We start from the raw sequence: 27,500 nt of genomic DNA on the forward strand, positions 1-27,500 counted from the left end.
CTCTCCCCATGGCCGGCCCTCCAAGGTTGGGCAAGGTGTTGCACATGTCAGCTTATTAGTGCCTTAACAAGCCAACGGTGCTCACTCGCCGTCCAAGTCGATATTTATGTGCTGGCCGCGTGCATGCGCTGTAAACCTTTTATGATTGAAGTTCATGAGGAGGTGAGTCGTGGAAAAAAAAGAGCAGCAGCCAAAAGTCTCTGGTGTGATGGCCCATTGCAGCTGCACCACACAGTATTGAATTGCATGTGAATTGAATTGCATCTCTCTGTGTGTGTGTGTGTGTGTGTGTGTGTGTGTGTGTGTGTGTGTGTGTGTGTGTGTGTGTGTGTGTGTGTGTGTGTGTGTCTGTCTGTCTGGGCTGGGCTAGGAGTCCATTGTCCGCTGCTCGGTACACTCCCTCCCCGAGCCCTCCAACAATGCTGTCACTCACTCGTGTTTTGGCTGCGTCTCGAACGCTGTTTTTCTGACAACCGCAGAGACGTAATTCACACATCAGGGAGGGCTTGAAGAGTGAGGCCTGAGGGGTTGAGTGGATTGGGGGGGGGGGGGGGTTGTAGAAGGGGAACTGATTTGGAGGGGCGGGGGGGGGGGGTTGTAGAAGGGGAACTGATTTGGAGGGGGGGGGGGGGGTGAAGGAAATGGAGCTTAAACATGCCTCCTCTTGAACATGCAGGCATGTGGCATTCCAAGGCATGGGTGTAACAGTGCAGTGCCTTCTCCGTCTCACCCTCCCCATTCTTTTTACACGACTCCTTCCCACTTTATTTACCCTCCCATCGCCCGGGGATCGGAGCAGCAGAGCCATTGTGCGTTTTATTTGTCTCTGGAGTGGCTGTTTTGATACAAGGCATGCTGCTTTTAAGCCCCATGCTGGCATCGATTTTCTCCCCCCTTTTTCTGCGCACTTGGACGGCCAGTTGTCCTATGGTTCCCATTAACGGCTTTCTATAACTTGCGGTGTTTTGGAAGTATGTGGCCCGTGCGCCCATTGACTGATGCTGGTGTTGAAACGGCTCTGCTGTTTTTAATTCAGGCCATGTAACTGCATCCCCCCCCCCCCCCACACACACACACACACACACACAACTCTTCTCTCTCTTACTTTACAGGCTCTTACTCATGCGATAATAAAACCAAGTAAAGCTATTTACTTTTGTTTCTCCCAGCGGTTTTTGCGTCTCTCCTGCTCTCTCTTCCGCTCTGGCTCTCCAGTGTGCTCTAGTTCCACGGCATTCATTCAGCCTGTGTAATTATCAAGTCCTCCCCTGACGTTAATGACTGCGTTAGAGAGAAAAAAAAGGGGGGCTGACTCACGTAACGCTAAGAAGATGAAAGGCTTGACTTTTTACTCTTATTTAGAATAAAATGCTTGTTTCCTTGCTTGTTGTTGTTGTTGTTTTTTTTTCATTGGAGTGCAACTGACTCTTTCGTACAACAGACATCAAAACAAAGCATTGTGTTAGTTCAAGCTGCATGTACAGTAGTCAGACGCTCCATGGGAGGGGGGCAATTATTAGCAATTCTTGCAGATAATCACAAGTTATTGAAAAGACCATGACAAAAGGATGAGAAGAACGTCTGTCAGCTCTCTTATCTCCTGTCCATTTGACAGTTCAGTCTGTGAGCCATTGTGCTCGTGCCTTCCTCACACCCACAAGAGAAATCTTCTTGCAAATGTATGTGGCGCCTGTTTGAAGCAGTCATGGCTGTTGAGTTTTCATACCCGTGTGCATGCACATTTCAGGGGTTAGCTGGTGTTGAAAACCTACACTTAGAGAAGCACTGTGATTTAATGGAAGCACTTCAGTGCTGATTAGCATACTTGTGAAAAAGTGCAATGTTTTACAAAAAAGAGTACCCATGGACTCATGTTAATAAGCGAGCCTTTGCAAGGTTTATCATTGGCTACATGGTCCAAACAATTATGTGGATTCTTTAAAAAAAATTATTTACCTTAACTGTGAATGAGGTAGTATCAAACCATATTTTTAGGTACGATGTGCCGATGTGCTTAATTAATTGACTCATTATAATATAAGGGTTTTATACCAATGCATTTCTTATTGAGGTAGATCTTACAGGTTGCTAACCCCAAACGTAAGACACAGCTCTATACTGTTTTTTGTACCTGTTATAACATGTACCTCCGTAAGTACATTGTACTAATCAAGTAATTAAGTGTTAAGTGCATAACACACACACACACACACACACACACACAGACACACACACACACACACACACACACACACACACACACACACACACACACACACACACACACACACACAGCACAGTAACGCTTGATGGGGCCACCAGCTCTTTCTTATTCTGTTTGTCTGTTCTTTTGTCATTATGATGTGCTGTGTTTTCTACTTGAGACTCGCTGATGGTCATGGTCATCATAATGCATATTGGATGCATTCACAGAGCATGATGCCGCACAGTAAATCATTTATGAGTATTAGACCGCGTGTATTGAGCATTAGAGACCAAATGCTTAATACACTCTGCATAATGCTTTTCGGTGCAGGACATTAATGGCAATAAATGGCAATAAGCATATGCTTAATAAAGCATTATGTTATGTCTAGCTAACAAGGCATTATTTATCTTGCTAGGCATTATGCATTTATGATATTATAAATGAACACAGTGAGAAGTGTGTATTCACAGAAATACACCTTCCTCTTTGTTATTCATAAGAGATTACATAAAATATTTTCATTTTAAGTATGTCCAGTACTTCCAGTGTGGTCTGAATTTCTGCCTTACTCCAGCATGTTTCTGTGTTTGTTTGTCTGTCTGTGTTTGTATGTTTGTGTGTGTGTGTGTGTGTGTGTGTGTGTGTGTGCTTCTGTGTGGCTAATGCAGGTAACACATGTCAGGGCACCCTTCTGCCCACTCTGATGCGGCCGCCCCTCCCTGCTGCCATGCAGCCTGCCCTGGGCATTAAGCAGTTCCTGCCCTTCTCCCTCGAACCCACGTCAGGGGTCAGTCTCTTCCCCAGCTTCAGTGCGGTAAGTGCATTCTACCCACACTAACACCCACACACCCACACACACACCCACACACACACCCACACACACACACACTTACACACACTCACACTGACCTACGCAGAGGTACACCGCAGAATTGCAAATGTATTCCAGGCCAGACAGGGGGAACATAAAGATTAGTCTCAAATGACTGGAAATGGCTTTATGTTCACAAGAGAATTAAACCAGCCCACTAATGTGATAGATCCCCAGCAAGCAGGATCCCAACGCCTCTCATTGAAGACAGTGTTGATAAAGATTGCTAAGGCTATGTTTGATGGTTAAATAACCCGCTAGGGTAATATGACACAGCAGAAAGTAACATGCAATTGTATGCAGGGTGTTGTGTGACTAAGGGCAGCTGTAGGAAGAGGAGTTCGAGTGAGTGGGGAAGGTTGTTGTGTTTTAGTGCAGCTCAAAATTCTCTGAGCTGCGTTTTGTCAGGGCTGTCAATTCTAAGCTCAGGGGGTCCTCTTTCAGGGAGCCAATAAAACTGAGTTGTATATCTGGGTGACGATTTAGTTGTTTTGAGCAAAAAGTCATCCGCTGGATTCACCCAAGAGCTCAAAACGCGAGGATGTGTTGGAGGATGCAGACACGCCACTTTGTCCACTGAAGTAAACACTTCCATGCTGTTGTTACACGGACCACGCTTTGGTCCTTAGCGTCTCTGTCAAATTCCCACCACCACTCACCAATCATATCATTGCTTTCACCGCGCCGTTGCGCCGCACAGATGTTTCTCGGCTTGTGCAGCGTAAGTCGAGGGAGCTGCGGTATCACAGCAGTGCTGAAACACTGAGACACTTACGTGCTCAGAGGGACAGATGTTCCAGAGAAAGCCGATACAGTACACTGCAATACTGCGCGCCGGTTTGTTTGATTTTTAAAACAATGCTCAAAAGCGAAAGATTGTTGATGTTTTGACCTCAGCAGCCAGTTAAATACACCCATTCTTCAGGGCTACTGAACCAACACTGTTGATAGGTTGGAGCAGTGTATTTCACCACTTTGCCTGTTTTCTTTTTTAGAGTGCCAGGATTGCTTAAATATTAGATTTACAATATTGTTGGGCTTTCATGCCTTTATTGTGACAGGGCAGTGAAGAGGGAAGTGAGTTGGAGAGAGAGATATGGTGGGGTCAGGAAATGACCCGGGTATGACTCGAATGCTGGTCCCCGTCATCACTTGGATTCACAATGTAAGATGTTTCTGAGTTTTGATGTTTTTGTGTGCATATACACAAAGAATGTATAGGTAGAGGACTCACTGAAATGAACTAAAAGTGTACTAAATCTAACTAAAAGTGTACTAAATCTAAATATATCGGATTGAATGTTATCTTTCAATGGAATGAGCAGCACCAGTAACGGCTGTTGTTTTGCTGTTGGTCTGCAGGTGTGTGAGAGGGGTTGTGGCCCATGTGTGTCGGAGTGGGAGGTTACCAGTGTGTGGATGACTGAGTGCATGGAAAGAGCCTCCACTGAGGTCGAGGTGAAGAGAGGGCAAGGGTTGTTTACGGGACAGGGGTCAAGGTTCACTGGCTCTTTTCACGGTTTGCAGTCACACACTGGCCAGCGCACTGAGCCTTAGCCACATCTCCTAAATTATCCTCTTCTCCTCCAAACCCGTTACGAGTTCACGCATGACCCCATGACCTGACCATGATCAGAGCCCTCTGTTTGTTTGTTTTTTCGGGTTGTGCCTCTTGTTTTCGTTCCGTCCACACAAGGCTTTCATGTGGCAAACCCCGGTGTTGACAACCTCATCGTTTTCAGCTTGCATAATCGCTCATCAAGCTTTTTTGAGAGAGAGAAAAAACGTGCAAATCCAGTGGAGAAGAAAAACGCCACAGCTGTGAGGAAAGTTCTTGTAAAAAAGTCTGAAGTGCGTTTTCTAGCCCTCTGCTCCGCTCTGACTCTAATCTGTATTTTACAGACTTTTCCTCACATAATGAGTCATGAGCTGGGAGGGCTCCAACACATGGGAAGCTGATACTGGATTAGTATGCCATAATCTCTCTGCACTGCCCAACCAATCTCTCTCTCTCTCTCTCTCTCTCTCTCTCTCTCTTCATCTCTCTAGCTTTCATTTTCCCTCTTTCTCCCCTATCTCTCTTTCTCTCTCTCACTCTATTTCTCTTTTTATTTCTTATTCTGTCTCTCTTTTCCTCTCTCTAGCTCTCATTTTGTCTCAATCCACCCCAATCCCCTCTGCACCCCCCCCCCCCTCTCTGTTCCTCTCTCTCTCTCTCTCTCTCTCTCTTTCCTCTCTGTTCCTCTGTATCTCTGAATCCCTCACTGTCTCCCAGCCCCCCCCCTTTCTCTCTCTCTCTCTTTCTTCTAGGATTGCCTGTCTTTCAGCAACTGCCCCGCTCTCTTCAAAGTTGAACACTGAATGACTCTGTAAATGCGCTCACGCTCAAGTGCCATTATTTCACTCTTCAGATGGCTGCCTGCCTGCCTGCCTGCCTGTCTGCCACATGGCTGGGATGCTATGTGCTGTGTGTCTGATAACAGCATCTTTGGTTCGTGGAGTCACTGCTAGTAGTGCCATTTGCAGATGGTTGATTTGTTTGTGTGCGTGAGAAAGAGAGAGAGGTGTGGGGTGGGGGGGTTCAGTTGTGGATGTTCAAGAGTAGACGTTGAGGGTTTTTTTCTGTGTGTTCTACAGTATGTTTAGGTGTTGTGGGTGTTTTTCTATGTGTTAATGCAGTATTCTGTGTCTCACCATCACTGTGTGTGTGTATGAGTGAGTGAGAGAGAGAGTGAGAGAGAAAGAGAGAGAGAGAGAGAGAGAGCATATACAGGGAGGAAACAGTGAGGTCAGGCCATAATGCTTTGCCTCAAAGGTGTGCTAAACATTTACCGACTCGAAAACATAAAACTAAGGAGTCTTATGCATTATGGCAACATTATTTTTTCCACCTCCGTGATTAAATTTACAGCACTAGCGTGATTTTTTCCGAATGGGCCACGTAGGCGGCAGACCCACTGACATGAGGGGGATGCACGCTTGCACACACACACACACACACACACACACACACACACACACATTATCTTTTCTGTCATTACCTGAATAACTTTTAAATTGACGAAAGCCTGTGCACTCCAGTCAGTGGTTTTGTGTGGTTAAGCATGCAATAACTAGCTTTGTGAGGCTCTGTGGGATGAATTTAGCTAGAATGTAGCTCGGCTCGTTTGACAAAGAAAAGGGGGCGAGCAGTGAAGGCGACAGCGTCGGTGCTCACAGGATGTGACAATCAGATTGGCCAAGGAGGAAGCAGAAAGGCTGATGTGGTGCAGAGGTGAGAAGAAAGAGAGGGAGAGAGAACTTGCGATTAGCAACACCACCAAGTCACTATGTGGGTGGCGGCAGGTAGATTTGCAACAGACAGGCAGAGAAAGTGAGAAAGAAAAAAAAAGAGGCAAGAAGAGGAGAGGGCCGAGTGTGAGAGAGAGAGGGAGAGAGAAAGGGAGAGAGAGGAAGAGAGAAAGGGGTGGAGAGGGAGAGAGAGAGAAAGGAAGAGAGAGAGAGAGAGAGAGAGAGAGAGAGAGAGAGAGAGAGAGAGAGAGGTGAGCTTGGGCTGGTGACACTGCGCATCAGACAGAGCCCAATGAACGACTGAAGCAGTTTTCAGTTAAGGCTTTTCACTGGAGCTGAAATGCCATTTATCTTGCCCAAAGCCTACATTTGTCTTTGAGAAACAATACAAACTCTATTTCCTCTGTAGAGCAATCAGCATTGTGAGCTATCGATTTCTCCTCGTGCGGCTCGGCGGGAAAATTGCTTTGGAGTGGAGGACGGAGACAGACACATGGGGCCCTGCCGTCCACACTCCCTCAAGCACCCCACCGCGTGCAACCCCCCCCCCCACCCCCACCCCCACCCCCGAGTCTCCCAGCAGCTGTAATGGACATTTGCCTCAAAAGGTTTGGGCGGAAATAAGTCTAACGCTTCACTTCATACACAAGTATGATATATACATTTGTGCTGTTCTTTCATTCGTTTGCTTGCTTGCGTGCGTCTTTGCTTTCCAAGTTGACTTGGTTGGCGGAGCAAAGCACTATTTAGGAATAGAGTGTGAGGGTTTGATGCCCAGTGGGAGTGTGCATACGGAGATAATGTATGCGTTATCGGCTTGGCTAAGCTGCTTTAAATGCAGGCGCATGCTAAGTGTAAATTTCTCTATGAGAAATGTGGCAGCCTTGGTGGAATGCGTGTCTTTATGCAAATCTAATGGCTGATGGTGAGAGCCGCTGTTGAATTTTGCATTTTTAGGCTGTAAGCCCTCATTATAGTGTGAGCCTTATAATATGAATAGACTGCAGCAGAGCTCATAATTGACTGGGAAATTAAAAAAAGCCAACTGTTTTAAAAGACAAAGAATCAGGGTTAACATGGGCTTTAGAATTAAGATGGAGCATCGGTGCAGGATGAAAATGGTTCTGAATAACCGACGACTGCTGGAATAGAACGTCTGCCAATTTCTTAACTAACGGACGGCAGGATCGGAGCCACGGAGGATTTTTGCCACCCCCCCCCCCCTGCCTGTCTCCTCTCTGCCTTTGCTCACTGGCCCAATGATGTTTTATTAGCTGGAGATTTGCCAGCAGCCTTTCTCTTTTGGTATGCACAGATAATACTTGGGAGCTTAAACTGATTTTTATGGGGATGTTTTTGTGCCAGTAAGTCTGTGCAACAGGACGTTGATAAGCATTTTTACTGCTCTGCTTAATTAAAAACAGCAAAATTCTGCAGATGTAAAATTACTAGTAAAATAGAGACATTGGACCTGAGATAGTTGGTGTATTATTTTCTGTTTAGGAATGTTTCTTTTCCAAAAGAAAATAGAAATGTGGCAGGCAGCCTTTCCCTCTACTAGCTTAAGCGCCATCAATAATATTGTTTTCCACTGAAAACAGTTGTTAATAATACAAAAGGTTCTCCGCCACTGATGGCCTTGCGATGATTATGACATTATTCAGTGTCAGCATATGGAATGCGATTTCCGATAAATCACTTTTAGCAGATTACACCCACATACACTCACATTGATGCCAGTCGTGGTTTTGACCTTGGGAAATACAGAGCCTTGGATCGGAATTTCATTCAACGCAGGGGGGTGGCTTGGAACAGATTGATCATAATCTTACTGACAAAACGTATAAAGCGCACTGAAAAGGCCCCTGCCAATGGCTTATGTGAACGCACTATGTGTAACCCAACTCTCTGGGACGCCAGTGGCTGACGGGCGGTGTTGACGGATGTATGGCCTGGCACTCCGTCTGCCAGGAGACAGCTGGCTCTTTGCACCTGCACCATCTTTTCCTCTGTCTCCCCCCATCTCTCTCTCTCTCTCTCTCTCTCTCTCTCTCTCTCTCTGTCTCTCTGTGGAGACCTGCGCTCCTCTAATGAAAAGCATGTTTGCCGCTGCAGAAGGAGGGGTAGAGAGAGAGAGAGAGAGAGAGATAGAGAGAGAGTTGGTCTACCCCCAAAGGTACAGGAGATTAGCTGGCTGGGCGTTTTAAGGGGAGGACGTCATCATTTCAAATGGTCAGCTCCAGGGCTCAAGTTCGGCTGGAGTCTTTTTGCGAGCACCTTGGCCACATCCCGTCCCTCTATCCACTCACCCCTTCCTCACCCTTCCACTCCCCCAAGCCTCCTACACACCCGCCCCACACAGTTCCCCTCCCTGCCTCCCCTCCACCCCCTCCCCCTCAATATCCGCTCTTCTCTCTGTGTGTAGACGAGGCTTATAAAAATATATACTTATGGAAAGTATATATTTTTGGTAGGCCTAATACATTGTTTGCATAGTTTCATAGTCATCTCACCTTTAATAAAATACTAATGTGTGTAGCTTTTAGGCCTGATATGTCAGCCGCATGGATGGCAATGTGCAATAACCTAGCCTAGAGACATACTGATCTATCAGTTTTGGTCATCAAATAATATTTTTTCTTTTGTTGATTTTGTGTCTTAGTAAGGTAATAGCCTATACGTTTGTGATGTAGTAGAGGTTGTGAGAGGATGAATGTGGCACTTTGTTACATTTATAGGCAACACAGTTGTATAGGCAGTCCAGTTGACCAATAACATGGCTGTTTGAATTTGAAATGAGTGGGCGGATCTGTGCAGCTTTCGAGCAAAACGTGGTGTGAGCAAACATTAACGTTATTTCATACAGTCTATGCTTGTAACTTTATTTGCAAGACAGATGGACTGTAGAGACCAGAAAATGCATACGTTTACGGTCCGTATAAGGTTACAGGTTTGTCCAAATTAAAGATACCATAAATTCTAGTCATGCCAGAGACGTTGGTCCTACAGAGCCAGAAGGACTCGTCATATGAGATAACAAGGACTGAAGCCAGTTGGATCTAAAGTGCCAAGTTATTCGTTATCAGGTGAGTCCCAAAGCATATTGTTAAATGATTCTGATGTAGCTTACTCTTTATGACCTTCGGTAGTCTTTGGAGAAGTTAAATTGATGGCTTAGCAATCTTTCAAGAGTTTATTTTTATCCTTGCTAGTACAAGCTAGCAATGCCAGATCACGTTAGCTAATTTAGCTAACGTTAACGTCATATACGTCGACCAGATCCCTATCAAGAAGAAAACTACATTAGCCTGCTTTGTGTTTGTGGGATTATTGACAAGCGTTGGCTAGCACTAACGTTAGACAAACTATGATGGAGGAAAGTGTGTTCTTTATTAAGCAACGTTTGCCTAAAGTTCACCAATGTTCTTTAATATTATGTGTGGTGTAGGCTGTTAACTCACAGAAAGGAGGATAGTGCTAGGCTAGTCACACTTCACATTCATTAGGCATGCTAATGACATTGTAGCTGTTTTTTTCTTTAATCGTGGAGACATCTTTTAAAATGAGTCTACAGGACAAATTACATGCATTTTATGAAGTAGAACGTTTTTTTTCACCATTGATATTAGAGGGGGAATTAAACCTGGTGTTCTACTAAGTTAGTGCTATGAAGCTTAGGCTATATGATTGATATTATGCCTTGGTTTATGCGATAGATTTAGTTTTTTTTTTAAATTATTTGTGTTTGACAGAGCATTCAAGTTCATTTCATGGTAGTGTTTGTAATTTACCTAGTTTTAATCTGTAGCCTAACTATGTTTTTACAGGTGTTCCTGGACAGTTTTAAAACCGAGATGTCTGAACGCCTCAAATAATCAGCAGTAAAGGTAAATATTCTTCATCCAGGACCTTATCCCATTACTCTTAAAGCATAACTCAAGCCAAAATGCAACCTAGGGTCTTTTTGTTAATGTACCTGAGTCAAACTCGTTTGAAAGCATAATTAAGTCAGAAGCGCCACCATTAAGCTTGACTGTATTGTCGTTTCTGGGTCAAATGCCATTTTGAATGGGAGTCGTAGGGGCAGAACTATTTTGATACATGATGATTTTGATTCATGCATCAAAATAGTAGGCTAGTGCCCCTACGACTCCCATTTATTTAAAATGCCATTTGACCCGAAAACGATAATACGGTTGTATTGGAAACAAAGGAATCTAAGGTAATCAAATGCAGAAAACAGGGTGGTTGCACTCATATCGGTGCCAAGGTGCACAACGCTTTAAGGAAAGACTACCTGGCCAGGTCTACCCATACCAGGATGGCAAACAGATGGTGTCAATACCTATTTGACCCATAAAAAGTAAATGTCAAATAGGTACAGATAATCTGTATTAATCTCATCATTGCCAATGGATTTCTGTGTAAAATATTGTTTATCTTGTAAAATGTTTTCCATCTTTCTGTTCACAGACAACAGAGACAAATTCTCTAATACCAAGGTCAATGCATTTGACTGCTGTCCAGCCCCGGGTTGCCACCGAAAACTTTATGCATCTTGGACTGGAAGATGGTGTGCTAGTAAGGAAGCTAGCTACCACAGCTTTTGCCACCACATCTCAGTATTGGGAGGGAAGTTCACTCACTGCACAACTCTACCAGCTGTACCTTTCCTCCTCAGCCATGATCCGTATCCACCATGGTTTTCTTTCTGGGCCAGAAGACTTTGCAAACAAATAAGCAATAAATGATCATGCATTACACATTTAGCCATGTTAGACTGTTACGTTGTTGGCTGTAGGCTGGGTGTCCAGTAAACAATTTCAAGCTTAGAGGGCAAATTCTCTCACCTAGGAGGGTAAACAACTTTTGTTTTTCATGAAATCTGCATTTTGAATTGATGGTCTACCAATGAGGCTGTAGAGTATCGCGACACAATAGTGGCAAAAAGCACTTGCGCGATGAAACATGCATTCGGGTGTATAATATTATATATTATTTCACACACGTAGATATTAAATGTGTGCGCCAAATTCTCTCTGCACGTGCGCACTCAGAGGAAACTGCTCCCCAAGCATGGAAAAAAATGCTGCGAGCGAGGAGGAATCTGACCAGCGCTCCAAACAGCCACTCGAAAAATCTATGCATGTGAAATAATATAATACGGCCAAATGCATGTTTTATCGCGTTACCACATCCAACTTGAAAAGATATGCTCAAGAGATCCATAACTTTCAGAAAAATGTTTTACTTTTGTTATGGATGAATATTATGTTTTGTTTTCATTCATGTCAATAAAATGTTTTTCTCATAATCAAAGTGTAATTTGTCATGTAACAGAATAGGTAGGAGAGTACTAATAGTACAATTTTAAAGCACACTAATATTATACTTAAATTGCATGCCTTTATAATGCTTAAAGTATCTTAAGACTATACTTTTATTAACATAACTGCAAACTTTCAAGGCACTTATTGTAGTCAGGAAGTACATTTGAAGTTAATTTAAAATATTACAGAAGCATGCCAAATGAATAGGAATGAGGATGATAAGAGTGTATTCAAAATACACTACTACACTATTATTAGTTATATTGTAATGCCTTTTAAGTACATTTCCAATACACTTGGGATGTTACAAAATTGTACTGCGACTGTGTTTCGAATGCTCATAAAATATTTTTTTGTATAATGTACTTAAGAACACTTAAAGTTTGAAAAAAGTTGTTCCATTTTAGCACACTAATTACACTCAAAGTATAGTCAAGTTGGTATTAAGTTGCACTTAATACATAATTCAATACACTTAATTACACTTGGATTTGACGAAAAAAGTACAAACGGTACTTAGTACACTTTCAAAAAGTATACTTTTAATAGTTTTTTTTTTTACCTGGGTGTACGTACATTTGCGAACATAGCGTGATCAGCGTCATGGACACACCACAGATTGCGAACGCTGTCAGACCCAAGTTTCCGTCGTATTTATCAATCGTTCAATCCTTGGAGTAAACTGCGCCTTTCTCTGCCTTTCTCCGCCCATAAACGCAATTTACGAACGTCCACAACTGAATGGCAGCGCCTACATACAAGCGCAGTTGAATGAACTTAACTGATGACAACATTAAAAAGAATCAAACGTTTAGCAATCATGAAATAATACCATAGCCTACATGATAAGATGTAAACAAGCAGGGAGATAATGAAGATCAGTAGTTCTACTCAAACTACTTGTGCACGTAGGCTATGGAAGATTGGTCAAATCTAGCAAGTAGGAAAGTTTTTCCTACTTGCTAGATTTGACCAATCTTCCATATTAAGTGAATGACGTGAAAGTGAAAGTAAGACATTTGAAAGGCCAACGAAAGTTGAGGTTGCTTTTGGTAGTAAGGTACAAATACTTTCACCACAAAAACTGGTGCTCTAAATAGCAATTCTGTTGTCTTTGAAAGGTTATCTTATTGACGCATTGAACTGCAATTTGGATTAACACCTGCTTTTACAAGGCGGGAGCATTTAGGTGCAGATTAGACGTGCGCTTGCAGGAGCAGTCTTTGTACATACCGCGGAATAAATAATTAGGCGCTCTTTACTCTTCCACTCCCATCTTTTTACGCTAAACTCCCACTTTTCCCTGGATCCTCCCATACATCATTGCGGCCTGTTTGTACATACCTCGCAATGATTTTACACGCACATTGCGAAACAAATACGCCTGAAGTGGGCGCAAAAGCGTTAGTACATCTGGTCCTGTGTGTCTGTGTGCTGAAGGGACTTGGACAAACTGTTCAAGCTGTCATCCCTTTTGTGATCGGGCAGGTACCAAACTGTGCTATGGAATGAGAAGCCTTTGTGTTCATGTCATGTACTTCAAAATCCACTTGTTCCTGTTCTGTTGATTTTTTTTCTTTTCAATTCATTTCTTGGTCCATAATATTTGCCTTGTCGTGCTTTCACTTTTATGGTTTCTCATTACAAAATGATCAATCGTATCCAATACCCATTAAGAACATTTTTAAAAAGATAAATGACCTCATCTCCTAACCCACTGAGCCCATTACAGCACTCTCTCTCTCCATCTGCCTCCCAAAAGCTACATTGAATTCTTGGAATTATTCATTGGACTTTGGAGTTGTAGATTTTCATGGAGTTGTGCTCAGCTAAGCCAAGGAGAACATTGCTCATCATTACAAAATGCAGTTAATGCTACTATTACCTCAAGGTTTGTCCAACACCTCCCCCCATTCCCCCCAGCTTCTCTGAGCATTATCCTGCATTCGACAAATGTGTAGTTGCCTGTTTTTTCTTTCTTTTTTGGGCAGTAGTGGTAGCAGGGTGAAAGGCAGGTGGTGGTGATTATAAGGTGGCGAGGTGTGAGGTGGTCAGGAGTGAGGATGAGTGGGGAGCGCTGTGGCATTGTGTGGGCCGCCCGGTGCCGCCTGGTGCTGCCCGCTGCCGCCCGCTGCCACCCGTGGGTCCAGGCTGTGCAGACGGGTGCTGTGAAGAGAGCAGGCTCCGGTTAAGTTTCAGAAGTCAGTATGACAGAACTTCCCTTTAGCAACTGTAGAGAAATATGGAATGCTGTCACTTGTTTGGTTGTATCATGGTTAACAGCACCAACACAGTATCATTTAGTTCTGCAGCTGGAAACCTGATATATGCAGGTGTGTATGCTGACAAAGTTTAGGAGATAGAAGTTAAGTCTGTCATTTTTGTTACTTTTTCTGAAGCTCTGAGCTGCATTGTGTGTGTGTGTGTGTGTTGAGGGGGGGGGGGGTCTGGCTATCTCTCTGGCAACAGTCCTCTCTTTCTCTCTCTGTCTGTCCGTCTGTCTCTCTCTCTCTCTCTCTCTCTCTCTCTCTCTCTCTCTCTCTCGCTCTCTGTGCCTCAGGTGTTCCCACCTGGGCCAGGCCACATGGCAGGAATCGTGGCGTTTGGGGAGAGGATGTAACAGTTTCATATCAGCAAGGCACAGCCAGAGACAGGCTTTCTCTCTGGCACTGCGATAAAAGGTCTTCAGCTGCCTGTCACACAGCATCGGGGGTGCTCACTGCATTCACTATGGGCCCTTTGTCTCTGTGTGTGGATGTGTATGAGAGAGAGAGAGAGGATGTGTTCATGTGTGTGTGCGTGTGTGTGTGTGTCCGTGTGTGAGATAGAGAGAACATGTGTTCATGTGTGTGTGAGAGAGAGAGAGAGAGAGCATGTGTTCATGTGTGTGTGCGTGTGTGTGTGTGTCCGTGTGTGAGAGAGAGAACATGTGTTCATGTGTGTGTGTGTGAGAGAGAGAGAGAGCATGTGTTCGTGTGTGTGTGTGTGCTTGTGTGTGTGTGTGTGTGTGTATGTGTGTCTGTGCGTTTGTGCGTGTGTGTGTGTGGACTCAAGGAGGAGAGTGTTCAGTCGGCAGGTGAGGGTCTGTGTCATCTCGATAGTGCCAGTGCAGTAGAGTAGATTCTACACCCATCATCTGAACCCCCCTCCCCCCCACACACCCCCCCCCATGCTGCCTCCTCTTCCCATCTCACTGCCGATATGCTGCCTCAGACCATGTCTTCTCCCTCTACACTCAGAGTTGGGTAAATCTGCCGTCTGAACTGGACTCATAATGCTAGCGTCAGATCCTAGAGCTAACATACCAGCCAGCACAGATAGACACAAATAAACAACTTGGACTTGGTCTCACCATCTCCATATCCCTGCGTCAGGAACAGCAGGCCAAGAAAAGTAAAACACTTTTTGCGGTTACTAAATTATGACACCACTTGAAAAATTATGAAAAATAAAAAATGATTATCTAAAAGGAGTGCAGTAAATGGAGATATTATGAGCTTTTTATTCAAGTCACTGTCAGGGACAATTTCCTCTGTGCTGCAGCCCCACCCAGTGAGTCATTGTGTGCTCTGGGGCTCCCTCCAAAGTGCCAGTCTCACTCTCTCTCTCCCTTTCTCTCTCGCTCTCTCTCTCTCCCTCTCTCTTTCTCCCTCTCTCTCTCTCTCCGTCTCTCTCTCTCTCCCCCACCCTCTCTCTCTCTCTCTCTCTCTCTCTCTCTCTCTCTCTCTTTAGCTCTGTTTTAGCCCCGCTGTGAAAAGCAACAATGGTTCAATCCAAACAATGCCTCAAGTACATTAGCTCTGGCATCTTAATGGCTGCAGAGAGCAGACTCAGTCATCAGTGCCTCTGAAAATAAATGGCCGTTATACCTCCAACAAATCCATAAAAAAAAGTTTGTTTTTTTCTTTTTTCGAAATGTTTCCAGATCGGTTGTTAAACTAGAAGAAGAAGGAATAGAACATCAACCATATATGGCAGCCGTTGTGCCAGGCCTTTGAAGCTGAAGCCCATGAAATGATTTCTGCTGTGTTGGGAACAAACTGAGAAATGTTGAAGATTTACCTTGAGCCAGCCAAGAACAGAAAGTTTTTTTGCCCCCAGTCTGGTATGAAAAGAGCAAGTCATGGATATGGCAGCTTAAGGGCCTGACCAACCCCTCGACCAACTCTATTTGAAACAGCGCAACATGTTTTTTCATCAGCTACCGATTGTTCATCATTCTGCCTCGTGAGTCGGATTTGACTTGCAAATTTTTTTTCTTTCTTTCTTTTTTTTTTTGGTCAGGGCACTGCTCACAATCAATAGCTGTCCTAGTTTCTGATTCACTCTTGGGCGTGCTGGGCGGTAATTGGGAAAAGCATAGGGGCTGGGATTGCTTTTGACAGGTCATTTATCCCACTTTGGTTAATGGTATGTGAGCCAGGCGTTCGGTAATGCTGGATTCAGATCGGTGTTGATCAGTTAACTCACTCACTCCCCCCTCCCCTACCTCGCACCACTCTGGCTCCAACACCTGGGAGCTAGATGACTGCAGGCTACTGTCCATACTGAACTGCGGCTATCATTCCAGTCAGTAGTGGTCAGTCAGTCAAGAATTCAGATGTAACAGTGGGACTTCTTTGTACAAATCATAACAAATAATAGCAAACCATTTCCATTCTAATAGGAATTGGCATGTAATCTGATTTGCTTGTGCCATCGAGCCATTTTGCGCTGTGAAGCACCGGGAAGTATTGTATGTAAATTGATTGCCAGATTTGATATCCACATTCTCTATGCGTTGTGTAAGTCTGCCGGGGGGGAGTGCGGAGGAGCATGTTTCTGCATGGCCGTGTCCCAGCATCCCCAGGTGTGGCGGCTGTAAAGTGTGTGTGAAGAGTTTGTCGTTTGGTTTGATGTGGGTGAAAGGAACAACTGCATCAGTGTCACTCCTGTCTGGTCTGGTGTCAGCATGAGGTGGTTAAGAAGAGAAATCATTGTGTTTGAGACAGAGCGTGTATGTGTGTGTGTGTATGTGTGTGTGTGTGTGTGTGTATGTGTGTGTGTATGTGTTGTGTGTGTGTGTGTGTGTGTGTATATGTGTGTGTGTGTGTGCGTGTGTGTGTGTGTGTGTGTGTGCGCGCGTGTATGTGTCGTGTGTCTGTGTGTGTGTGTGTGTGTGTGTGTGCGCGCGTGTATGTGTTGTGTGTGTGTGTGTGTGTGTGTGTATGTGTGTGTGTATGTGTGTGTGTATGTGTGTGTGTGTGTGTGTGTGTGTGTGTGTGTGTGTGTGTGTGTGTGTGTGTATGGGGGGTTTATTAGGCCAGTACCCAACTCTCCGCGCCAGGCGGTCCACTGTCAATCCTCTTCGCTCCTGTCCAAAGTGCCACATATTATTTGCGCTGGTCACAGGATGCTGCATCCTGACAGGAAACACATCCGCATAAACCTGAGAGTGGGGACAGATGAAAAGAGACAGCCTCATAATGCAAAGACGAGGGTTTGGGCGGTGGTAGGGTGTGTGTGTGTGTGTGTGGGGGGGGGGGGGGGTGTAGGTGCTGTCTGCATGATACGGTGTGGTTGTAGGGAAGGGAATGTTAATAAGAAATGAATTAATTTTTTCAGAGAGACGCTTGATATCTGTCAAGAAAAATCTCAACTGAACCTCCACATAGCTGTGGGGTCCCTGTTTTCCCTGTCTGTCTGTCTGTCTGTCCATCAATACGCATAGAGTGGCACAGTGTCCTGTAGATGACCGACACAGACCGTGAAAGGAAAGCGACTCACCAGTGGAGCTGTAGCTATGCGCCAGCGGCAGGCACATTAGCGCTCAATGGCGCTGTTGCACAACTTACTTTATAGGATGCTGCTTAAGAGACACACTCAACTGCCAACACAGCTGAATGCACTTGCACAGTGGTGTGTCTATTTGCCTGTAATGGTCTCGAGAAGCAGGCCAGCCTACTTGAGAAACCAGAAGCAGGCGCCTTTATTTTGGTATGAATCCATGTTTGTGCAGTTTGTGTGGAAGCTCTGCACCTGGGAAAAACTTGAGCTAGGTCAGAGGAACACCTTTGTTTGGTGTAGTGAAACTGCTGTGTCTAGTATAAGTATATATACTCTTTTGATCCTGTGAGGGAAATTTGGTCTCTGCATTTATCCCAATCCATGAATTAGTGAAACACACTCAGCACACAGTGGACACACAGTAAGGTGAAGCACACACTAATCCCGGCACAGTGAGCTGCCTGCTACAGCGGTGCTCGGAGAGCAGTGAGGGGTTAGGTGCCTTGCTCAAGGGCACTTCAGTGGTTCCCACTGGTTGGGGTTCGAACCGGCAACCCTCCGGTTGCAAGTCCGAAGCCCTAACGAGTAGGCCACGGCTGCCCCTATGCAAACTGTCTTCTAACAAGGTTCTTTCTGTTTTGCCATGTGTAACAGAATGCAGCAGAAGAAATCAATCAGTCTCTCTCTCTCTCTCTCTGACGTGGCACTTGATTGGTAATAGCCCCTCAGAAGACCTTGCTGTTGCATCCTCCGTTATGAATCGCAGGCCTCAGGCAGAGCGCCAGGGGCATTAGTCTGGCCTGGCACCGTGTCTCTGCTGTGGCTGTCCAGCCAGGTTCCCGGTGCATATTTCTAGAAAGAGGTCATCGCCTCGTTTCGCTGCGCAGATGTGCGGGCTCTCGACTCTCCATTAGTGTCTGGTCCTCCAGGGATTAGCCCGCCTATCCCAGCAGGCCGTGCAGGCACGTTAGACGACTAACACATATGCCTGCCTGCCAGCCTGCCCGCCCGCACCTCAGAGGAGGATCCTCTCACTTCCCCATCAGGAGATTTATTCTGCGGGGCTGTGATGGAACTATAGGGAGTGGGGAGGGAGCAGAAAGGATGGGAGTGCCCAACACACACATTACTCATTTCAAATGAAATACATGTGACAACAGTGCAGAGGGGCCCCCGCTTTTTAATATGATGCTGACATGATACAGTGTGTTCTTGTTTCAGTTTGGACAGCGCTGTGTTATGTGAAGGGGAATTGGGATTCGTATCGGGACACTTATAAGAAAAACATCTCTTCACGGTGCAAAATGTCACTTTGCTGAGAAATAAAGAGACATTCATTTGCCTGAGAAGATTGCTTTGCACCAGTGCTTGCTAGATAAAAGCTTGTTTCAGTGCAAAACCTCATGGACAAAAAGCCGCTCCGACTTCTGGGCAGTGGAGTGAAGGAGAGCCTGTGGAGGGGAGAGCTGTCACCGCACAGCGGTGGTTGGCAGCCCCTCATAATGCACTTGTGTAACAGCTCAGCCTCACACTAGCGCTGGTTTCTTCGAGACTTTGCACCACGCGAGCAGGGAATGAAGGGGAGAATGCGGCCAAGTTCGCCTGGGAAACCAGGCCAGTGGGAAAAGACATTAGAGCGGAGAGAGAAAGACAGAAAGGCATCAAGAGACTTCTTTTTTCCTTTGCTGTCATTTAAAAAAAAAAAACGTAACCACTCGATAAGATACAGTATTAGCTAGCTGAATAATGTATTTTCCCTCTAGTCTTTTTTTGAACACATCTCAGTGGAGTGCTCTTGGGTTTTCAACATGAGTAGTCAGAGAGAACTTGAAACACATCAAGGGGCATTTTTTGTCTGGTGTTATTTTTGTAAAAAAATAAATAAATAAAAAAATTGCATCAGACATTAACTGAATAAATATTAATCTGGGCATTTTTTCACCCAAATCTCAAGTGAAGCGCTCAAGGCATTTTTTTCAAGGCTTTTTTTTTCAGGGTGAAGAGCCAGCCTTAGTCCACAGTCCTCAACAACAGCTGAGTACCTCCTTGCATTTATTTATTTATTTATTTATTTTCATTTATATTTCTCTCTCTGCCTCCTGGCAGCCAGACAGATGGCTGTTTGTGCACTCTTTTTAGTTGCATTATCAGGCAGATGGATGCACATATCAAACAGAGCAAGTGTGTGTGTGTGTGTGCATGGCGGAGGGGACACACACTGACAGAGGGCCGAGATGTCTTGCTCTTCCCAGCGTCTTCCATTTGGTGCCTTTGATTACCACGGCGACAGGGTTGGAGACAACAATACAGCTGCAAATCCCCTAAGCGTTTCATTGTAAAATGTAGTCATTAAAGTCAAATGCATACACTCCTTCTTTCTCGCTCTCTCCTTCTCTCTCTCTTTCTCCCCCTCTATCTCTCTCTCTCTCTTTCTCTCGCACACATACACATAGAAAAACACAAATAGAAACACATTACAAGCTAGTGAGTTAAAAGGAGAAACAAATGCATATTATAAGTGCTGAAAAAGAAAAATGGCATTGTGCGGAAAAGCCATAAAAGGCATCAGAGCATGGTAGCAGGTTTTATTAGCTTAGCATTCTCATTGTTTTGTAAAGGTTAATGGCAGATATTGTTGACATGGTCCGATACATCTCTCATGCTGAGCTTTTCTTAGTGCAGACTCTAGTCAGAGGAACAGCCACAGGAGTGTATTGATTCTGGTTTCTCATGTTGGACCATCAGCCGTCATACACGTGATATACATTTAGATGTATATATTTACACAATGTAATAACAGTACATGAACTGCTAAGTAGTTGAGATTTTTTTTACAAAACACATTAAGTTTATGCAGAGCTTGAATGTTTATTGATTACTTAGCATTTAGTGTAACAACATCAACATAAAATCCACATTAATATTTTATACTTTAATAATGAATTTGTAATGTTATATACATATTTAAAATATGTGAAAAATATTGAATGTTATCCAAAATATTGAACACTCAAATGTAGCCTATATTATTTTTTTAGAATTGAAATAGTGTGATTGCAAATGTCTGATCAGCGTATGGCGGAGTGCCATTATAAACTCCTAAGTGTTGCTTTTAGGTTAAAATGGAGATGGTTTTATTGATGCACTGTGTGTATGCACTGGCCTTTTGTGACTAACCCCCCCCCCCCTCCTCCTCCTCTCTCTCGTCCTCCCTGCCATCATTTTTGAGTGAGTGGATGTCACTAACTGATCTGAGGTGGCCTCCTGACAGCCCCGTTAGGATGATCTCCCATCCCCAAGCCCCACCAGCCCCGGTCATGATTGCATGGCCCGGGGTGTAAAAAGCTTTGGGATCAGAGGGCCTTAATGCTCTCCAGATTGCCTCACACTTGTTCTTGATAACCAAGCCTCATTTCGTTTGAAACACAAACGCACGCCACAGAGCTGCAGTTGCTCTCCTCCGCTCCCAGCATTCCGAGAGAGAAAAAGAGTTCTGAAAGCGACAGTAGGGGAGGATGGAACAAAACAAGTTGACTGAGAGGGATAGTTCTAATGTGATAATTAGTCTCTCCTTCTGTGTTTTATTTGATTGTCTTGTCTTCTGTTCTCCCCTGCAGATGGATCCTGTTCAGAAGGCGGTGATCCATCACACGTTCGGGGTGGCCCCCTCGCCCAAGCGCAAGTACATCTCGTGCGGCGTGTGCCAGCTTCGCTTTAACTCGCAGGTGAGTCGGAAGGCAAGATGACATAAAGGACCCTGTCGGCACACACGGGGGCTTTGATGTTGGATGGTGCGGGGTTGTTGGTGGTGGTGGTGGTGGTGATGGGGGTGGTGTGGCCAAGCTTCAAAAAGCAGGGCCATCTGCGATGCTCGCTCACACACCGAGCGAAGACATCCGACCACTGCCACGGTGGGACTCAGGTTCATTTCTGAAGAAATCCAGTAGACAAAAAAAAGACACCACCGATTTGAATTCATGGTAGCAGGTATCGTCTTGGAAGCATGTAGCATCTTTAATGATGATGAGCGTGTGATGATTGGGCTCTTTAATCACAGAAACACAGACAGTGAAGGTCTTGTGTGTGAGGGAAAATAATATGTCTGGAATGCACACATTTGAGACAATGTTCTAATTTAGCCGTGCACTCAAGTTCTTCCTCCTCATTCTCAATAGCAGTTTTTTTCCATTATTGTTTTTCTCCCCCACTCTCCTCTCCTCCTCTTACCTCAGGTATGTAATCCACATTGGGTTGCGCAAAGTTGTTTTCCATATCCCCCCTCCGTTAAATAAGCTATTTATTCTGTCTGAACCCGCTATCCCTCCGAGCAAAGTTATTATATCCGCCACAGAGGTCCATCTCGGGCCAATCACAGCCCATCAGAGCCATCCATCAACCTGGAACCAAGTGCAGGGGCCCAAGACTCTGTTTAGCTGCACCCCCCCCCCCCACCCCCCACCCCCTCGCCTTCCACACCCCCCAAGTCTCCTGGCTCCCCCTACCCTCCCTCTCCACCTGCTTCGCCACTGCAGTGCGGAGATAGTGGCAGAGAGGCCCAGGGAGATTTTTGCATTCCAGTCACAGGGATGGCACAAGGAAGTTGGTCTTCATCAGAGGCAACACTTTATTATCATTGCAGATTTGCAATAGTGTTCCATTTGAAAGGAGTAACAGGGCCATTGAGGACTTCTGGGATATTTATGTAGAGCTGAATATTAAGTACCCCACCACACACAACACACACACACACACACATACACACACACACACACACATACACACACACACACACACACAGTAGGTAAGGATGCTGCTGGATGCTATCAGTCAATTCAAACTCACTCAAACACACACACACAGACGCACACACACACACACACACACACACACACACACACACACACACACACACAGTAGGTAAGGATGCTGGTGGATGCTATCAGTCAATTCACACTCACTCAAACACACAGACACAGACAGACACACACACACACACACACACACACACACTGCACAGATAGAGCTACCGTCACACTCACAATACACACCCAAATAAATCAAAGGTTGTCAGATAGGAACACAAATGCACTGCTTCCCTTTTATGTCCATGCATGTAATTCTCACAAAGAATCAGTACTTTCAGTGTGACAGGAGCGTTTACTGGAAGCGTTGTGCTTTTATAGAAAGCACCATGATCAGTTCCTTTGTTACACCGCTCTTCAGAATGCTGCAGTCATGTTCGGAGGTGTGATCATAAGGGCTGCTGCAAACAAAGCATGACCACTGCCACATACCACACTGGTTTTGTGCCTATAAGTCTTCCATATCATTCCATGAGTAGCGTGTTCATTTATCACAATGGTACTTCACTGAAAGTGCAAAGCTCTACACACAGAACCCAAAATTGCTCTCACAAAATGCAAAATGCCTCAAATCTGCAGCAAAATGACACACACCATTCTAAATGTCATATAGACATCTCTAAAGCAAACATAATAAACACTTTTGGCATAATATGACATCATGTACATCATGTACACACGTCTACAGAGAGAAGTTGAAATACACACTAAGCATGCAAGCAATATTGAAAGCAAAAATAGTGATTTATCCCAAATAATTTACTGTTGTGAATATAGTATTTTACAGCCAATAAGAAGTCAGACAAAAAGAAGCAAAATACAATGACCACCAGATGTAGAGTTTTGAAAAAGCTGATTTTGCCAAAGAAAGGAATTACTGACTATCAAATTACTTACTATATTACTGTGTGTGTGTGTGTGTGTGTGGGGGGGGGGGTTTGGGAGGGGGGGCAGTTGGGCATATAGGCCTATAGACCCTTTCAACTGCAGAAACAATGTGCATTCCTAAGGCATTTCTGGAGTCGGCTTCTGTAGCCCAGTTCAGTTCATTTTCATTTCAAAGCATATGCATTGGTTCTGAACATTTTAATCGGAAATTCTCTGACAGATTGAAAGGGCCTATGCCTATATATAGACTAGGCCTAATACTAACGCAATGATCGAATGGTGTTCAGTAAAGTAATGAGTGTTTGTGCATTGAAGACTGAGTGTGAATAAGTGGCGAGTGTGGCATTTTGATAGTGTGTGAAAAACAGGAAGTTAGATTTTTGTGTGTTAGGTAGAAAATTGTGTGTGGTGTTTTGCAAAATGTGTTTTAGGAAATTGAAAACTGAGTCAAACAGTGAGAATTAGCGTATGGTTTTGCAGATTTGTTGTGGGGTTATGGTGTTTGGAAGACTTGAGTAATACATTGCTAGGCAACACCTCTAAACTTCAAGTTCTCTTTGTTTGGTGAACTATTTCTTTCTCGGCGGAAGCCATAAAGCAGTACTAACATAATTGTGTGAAGTTTCTCTTCTCGTTTTGGCAAGTAACCATATATTAAGCAGATTGATGTATTGTTTGCTCCCTGTCAGGGTCCTGTTTAACCTGTCTCGGACTTATTATCAAATAATGCCCAGTGGACAATGCATTATCTCTTACTTAAACACAGTTAACTTTACACAAGCTAATTCCCTTTGAAGGACTGTCTGATGACACCGTTTAGGCGAAGTTGATGAAGGAGAAAGAGCTCTCTATGGCCATAGCCTCTGTTCATGTCCGGACACATTAGAACCCACATTTCTAATCTCTACGGCCATAGCCTCTGTTCATGTCCGGACACATTAGAACCCACATTTCTAATCTCTACGGCCATAGCCTCTGTTCATGTCCGGACACATTAGAACCCACATTTCTAATCTCTATGACCATAGCCTACGGCCATAGCCTCTGTTCATGTCCGGACACATTAGAACCCACATTTCTAATCTCTACGGCCATAGCCTCTGTTCATGTCCGGACACATTAGAACCCACATTTCTAATCTCTATGGCCATAGCCTATGGCCATAGCCTCTGTTCATGTCCGGACACATTAGAACCCACATTTCACTCCACTCACTGTCCCTTATCTGCAGGTATGTAATGGTAAAATAAGGGGTGGGTAAACTATGAATTTTGTGATCTCGTTGAGGTGGACTGCGCCATGCAGAATCGGATTTTTACAAAAGGCATTCAGAACCTGTTTGATGATGGTGGAGGTTATTGTCCAATGTTTATAATAATACCAGTCATATTAAATGGTTCCTAGAGTGTTGATGAGTGTACAAATTGTTACAAGCCTGGCTCAAAGCAAGCAACAGAGTAGGGAAAGGCCACAAGCAGAATAGCGATATATATAGATTTATATATAGATTTATTAAATGAATAGACTTTAACAGAATGGGTTAAGTAAAGTCAGTAGTGGAGTTAGATTTGGAAAATAAAAGTGTAAGCAATCAGTGTAATGCGGTGTAGTGAATAAGCAAAACAAAATCCTAAACGGTGCGGGAGAGACAGAGCAGCGACGGTCTCGTCTGAAGTGCTTTTAAAGGCCCAGACCAGGAAGTGATTAGCACGACTCCAAACACCTGCACCCAGCTTACCTGCAGGAGACAGACGCAGCACACAAACAGGAGGAGGAGCCAGGCAAAGCCGTGACAAAATTGTGAATGTGGATAATACAGTGTGATTTTTTTTTTTTTATGTTAAAAGTTGCAATTGGTGAATAAACTCTTCTGAGAGGTGGATAAACTCTAATAAGAGGTGGATAAACTCTATTTGTGAAATTTCAGAGGTGGATAAACTGTGTTTACTTGCGTTTAGCGTCCACTACATCCCTGCTTGTCTGTAAATGATGCTGTGTGGCACCATTCATTGTGTCTAGCTAGTGCAGAAACAATCAGGAACAGCAGACTGAGCATTTTAATTTCCTCTTCTTTATATTATCCACACCATCCTGGATTGTAACTTTGTCATACATTTATGTTGCCTTGGCAGAGAGAACTCCCTCTGAGAATGGTGTCAGGTCTGTTTTTAAATGTTTATTTTTGTATTTTTTATACAAAAACAGTGCCTCAAAGCATAGCCATTTCTGTTTATAATTGTAATATTTGGGCTCTTCCCAGTCTGTGTGGGCAGATGCAGTGGGGGCCTGCATTGCGAGGATGAGATGAGATGAGATGAGAGATTCTGTCTAACTGACTCATCCACTTAGCAGACAACACAGCTGACGGCATAAACAGTGCTTTTACCTCAGCACACTGTTCCTTTAACAGAGGACAGTCATTAAATCCAGAGTTTAACTTGAACCCTAAGTTGAGTAAATATTTGTGTAAACTTGTTGAAGTGTTCACAGGAAGAGGTCGGAAAGGGTAGAGCTGCCTCGAGCGGTTTGCAATCCTTTGAGCCGGTTTTACATGTCCACCAGTTATTGCTATCAAGATTGAATTGGGCTTTTGTTCTTGTGTGTTATTTCTGCCATAAAAACAGTCTTTCCACCCTGGGTTCTCCTTTACCACTATTAGCAATGCAGACCACCATGCGTGTACAACCCAATCATTCAGTTTATGATGCATAGTTTGTGTGTGTGTGTGTGTGTGTGTGTGTGTGTGTGTGTTTGTGTGTGAGTAAGTGAGTGAGTGAGTGAGCGTGTGTGTGCTTCTTTAAATTTGTGTGTGTGTGTGTGTGTGTGCGCGCGCGCGTTCTTTCGTGTATTTGTGTGTGTGTGTGCATGTGTCTACAGTGTTTTCTGCTCACAGTAGTAGTGTAAAAACAAAAGGAGCCATGCCTTTCCAAACATTCCTGCCTGTTTGGTCTGTATCACAATGGGATATACAGAAATGTATTACGTGAGGGAGCGATAAGCAGTTATCCGCTATGTTTGTTTCTGGGCTACTCCTGCGATGTCCGCCGTCCTGTTCTCCCTGATTCACATGCCATCCATCCGCTGGCTGGCCGGTGGGGTGACGGCAACCTTATTTATTCGAAGAGGCATTCGCATGTCTCCTGATAGCTTCCTCCTCGCTGCAGGCAATGTCAGACAAGTCAGCCAGGAGCGCACGTATGTGTGTGTCTGTGTGTGTCAGTATGTGTATGTGTGTTTGTGTGTGTGGTGTCTGTGAAGTGCCTGTGTCTGTGTCAGTATGTGTGTGTGTGGTGTCTATGAAGTGTGTGTGTGTGTGTGTGTGTGTGTGTGTGTGGTGTCTTATGAAGTGTGTGTTTATGTGTGTGTAGTGTCTGTGTCTGTGTGTGTGTGTCCGTGTGTGTGTGTGTGTGTGTGTGTGTGTGTGTGTCTGTGTGTGTGTGTCTGTGTTGACATATGTAAACAAGGACATCTGAAAGTCCCTGCATATGGCCCACGCCAAGTGAGTCATAATAAATCGTTTTTTGAAGGTGAACCCTTATTGTGTCCGAGGACAACATGTCCTGACAGAGCTGTGCATCATGAGATGAATGATTAGATTGTACAATGCCCAGGGACTGCTGGGGTGCTGTCCTCTATCAAGATGATCTCTCAGTAATATTCAATATGATAAACAAACTTTAATAATCAATGGTAGCACTAAGAGCAATAAACTAAGCAATAACCAATAGTAGCACTAAGAACAATAAAATTTATTTAGTTTATTTTTAAGATTAGTTTTAGCCTGAAAGCATTTTTTCCAGACCGACACATGTACTAGAAGCTCAGTTATCTCTCTTGAAGCTATTTGGCAGCTAAGGTGCTGACCATGTGGAAAAAGCAAGAGAGTGAAAAGGTTGTTCTTTCTGTCAAAGTCTACCTGAAATCACATTGACACCTTGACTGCTACAGTAAAAGCACAATGACAGCGTGCTTGTCAAAACGTTTGTGGAGGCCTAATAATAATTTGTAAAAATCCTGCAAGAGGAGTTAAGCGGAATGTTCAACATCACTAGTTTTTTTGCCAAGTTCAGAACACACTGAAATGATCATACACACTGACAAAAAAAAAATGGAAGAAAAAAAAAAGTGAAAATCACCATGCGGCAGAAGCTGCACTGTTAAGCTAAGCCCTGACAGGACTGATATCAATCCCAGCGTTTGCCCGCCGTCTCTGCCTGACTCTGCACCAACAGATGGACGCCTGTCAGGGTTCTGATGACTACAAATGTGATCACGCTGCATGT

The 27,500-nt window shown here is 44.3% G+C and overlaps 2 protein-coding genes across 4 annotated transcripts in view; one reads left to right on the forward strand and one right to left on the reverse strand.

Moving 5' to 3' along the window:
- The window catches only part of septin7b (septin 7b), a 407,282-nt gene that overhangs the window by 110,058 nt on the left and 269,724 nt on the right, over positions 1-27,500 (reverse strand). The window lies entirely within an intron of this gene.
- znf385d (zinc finger protein 385D) overlaps positions 1-27,500 on the forward strand; it is a 68,957-nt gene that overhangs the window by 29,542 nt on the left and 11,915 nt on the right. For both annotated transcript variants that reach the window (XM_076279511.1, XM_076279509.1), the window contains exons 2-3: positions 2,878-3,023; positions 21,085-21,192. In XM_076279511.1, coding sequence (XP_076135626.1) covers positions 2,913-3,023; positions 21,085-21,192 — 219 coding nt within the window. In that variant the 5' untranslated portion in view covers positions 2,878-2,912. The remainder of the gene's footprint in view (positions 1-2,877; positions 3,024-21,084; positions 21,193-27,500) is intronic.

The sequence above is a fragment of the Alosa pseudoharengus genome, unplaced genomic scaffold (genome assembly GCF_046254945.1).
Source record: "Alosa pseudoharengus isolate Yale_2024_CS ecotype anadromous, Long Island Sound unplaced genomic scaffold, YU_APseudo_1.1 YU_APseudo_1.1_scf_12, whole genome shotgun sequence".
In the NCBI taxonomy this organism is placed as follows: Eukaryota; Metazoa; Chordata; class Actinopteri; order Clupeiformes; family Clupeidae; genus Alosa; species Alosa pseudoharengus.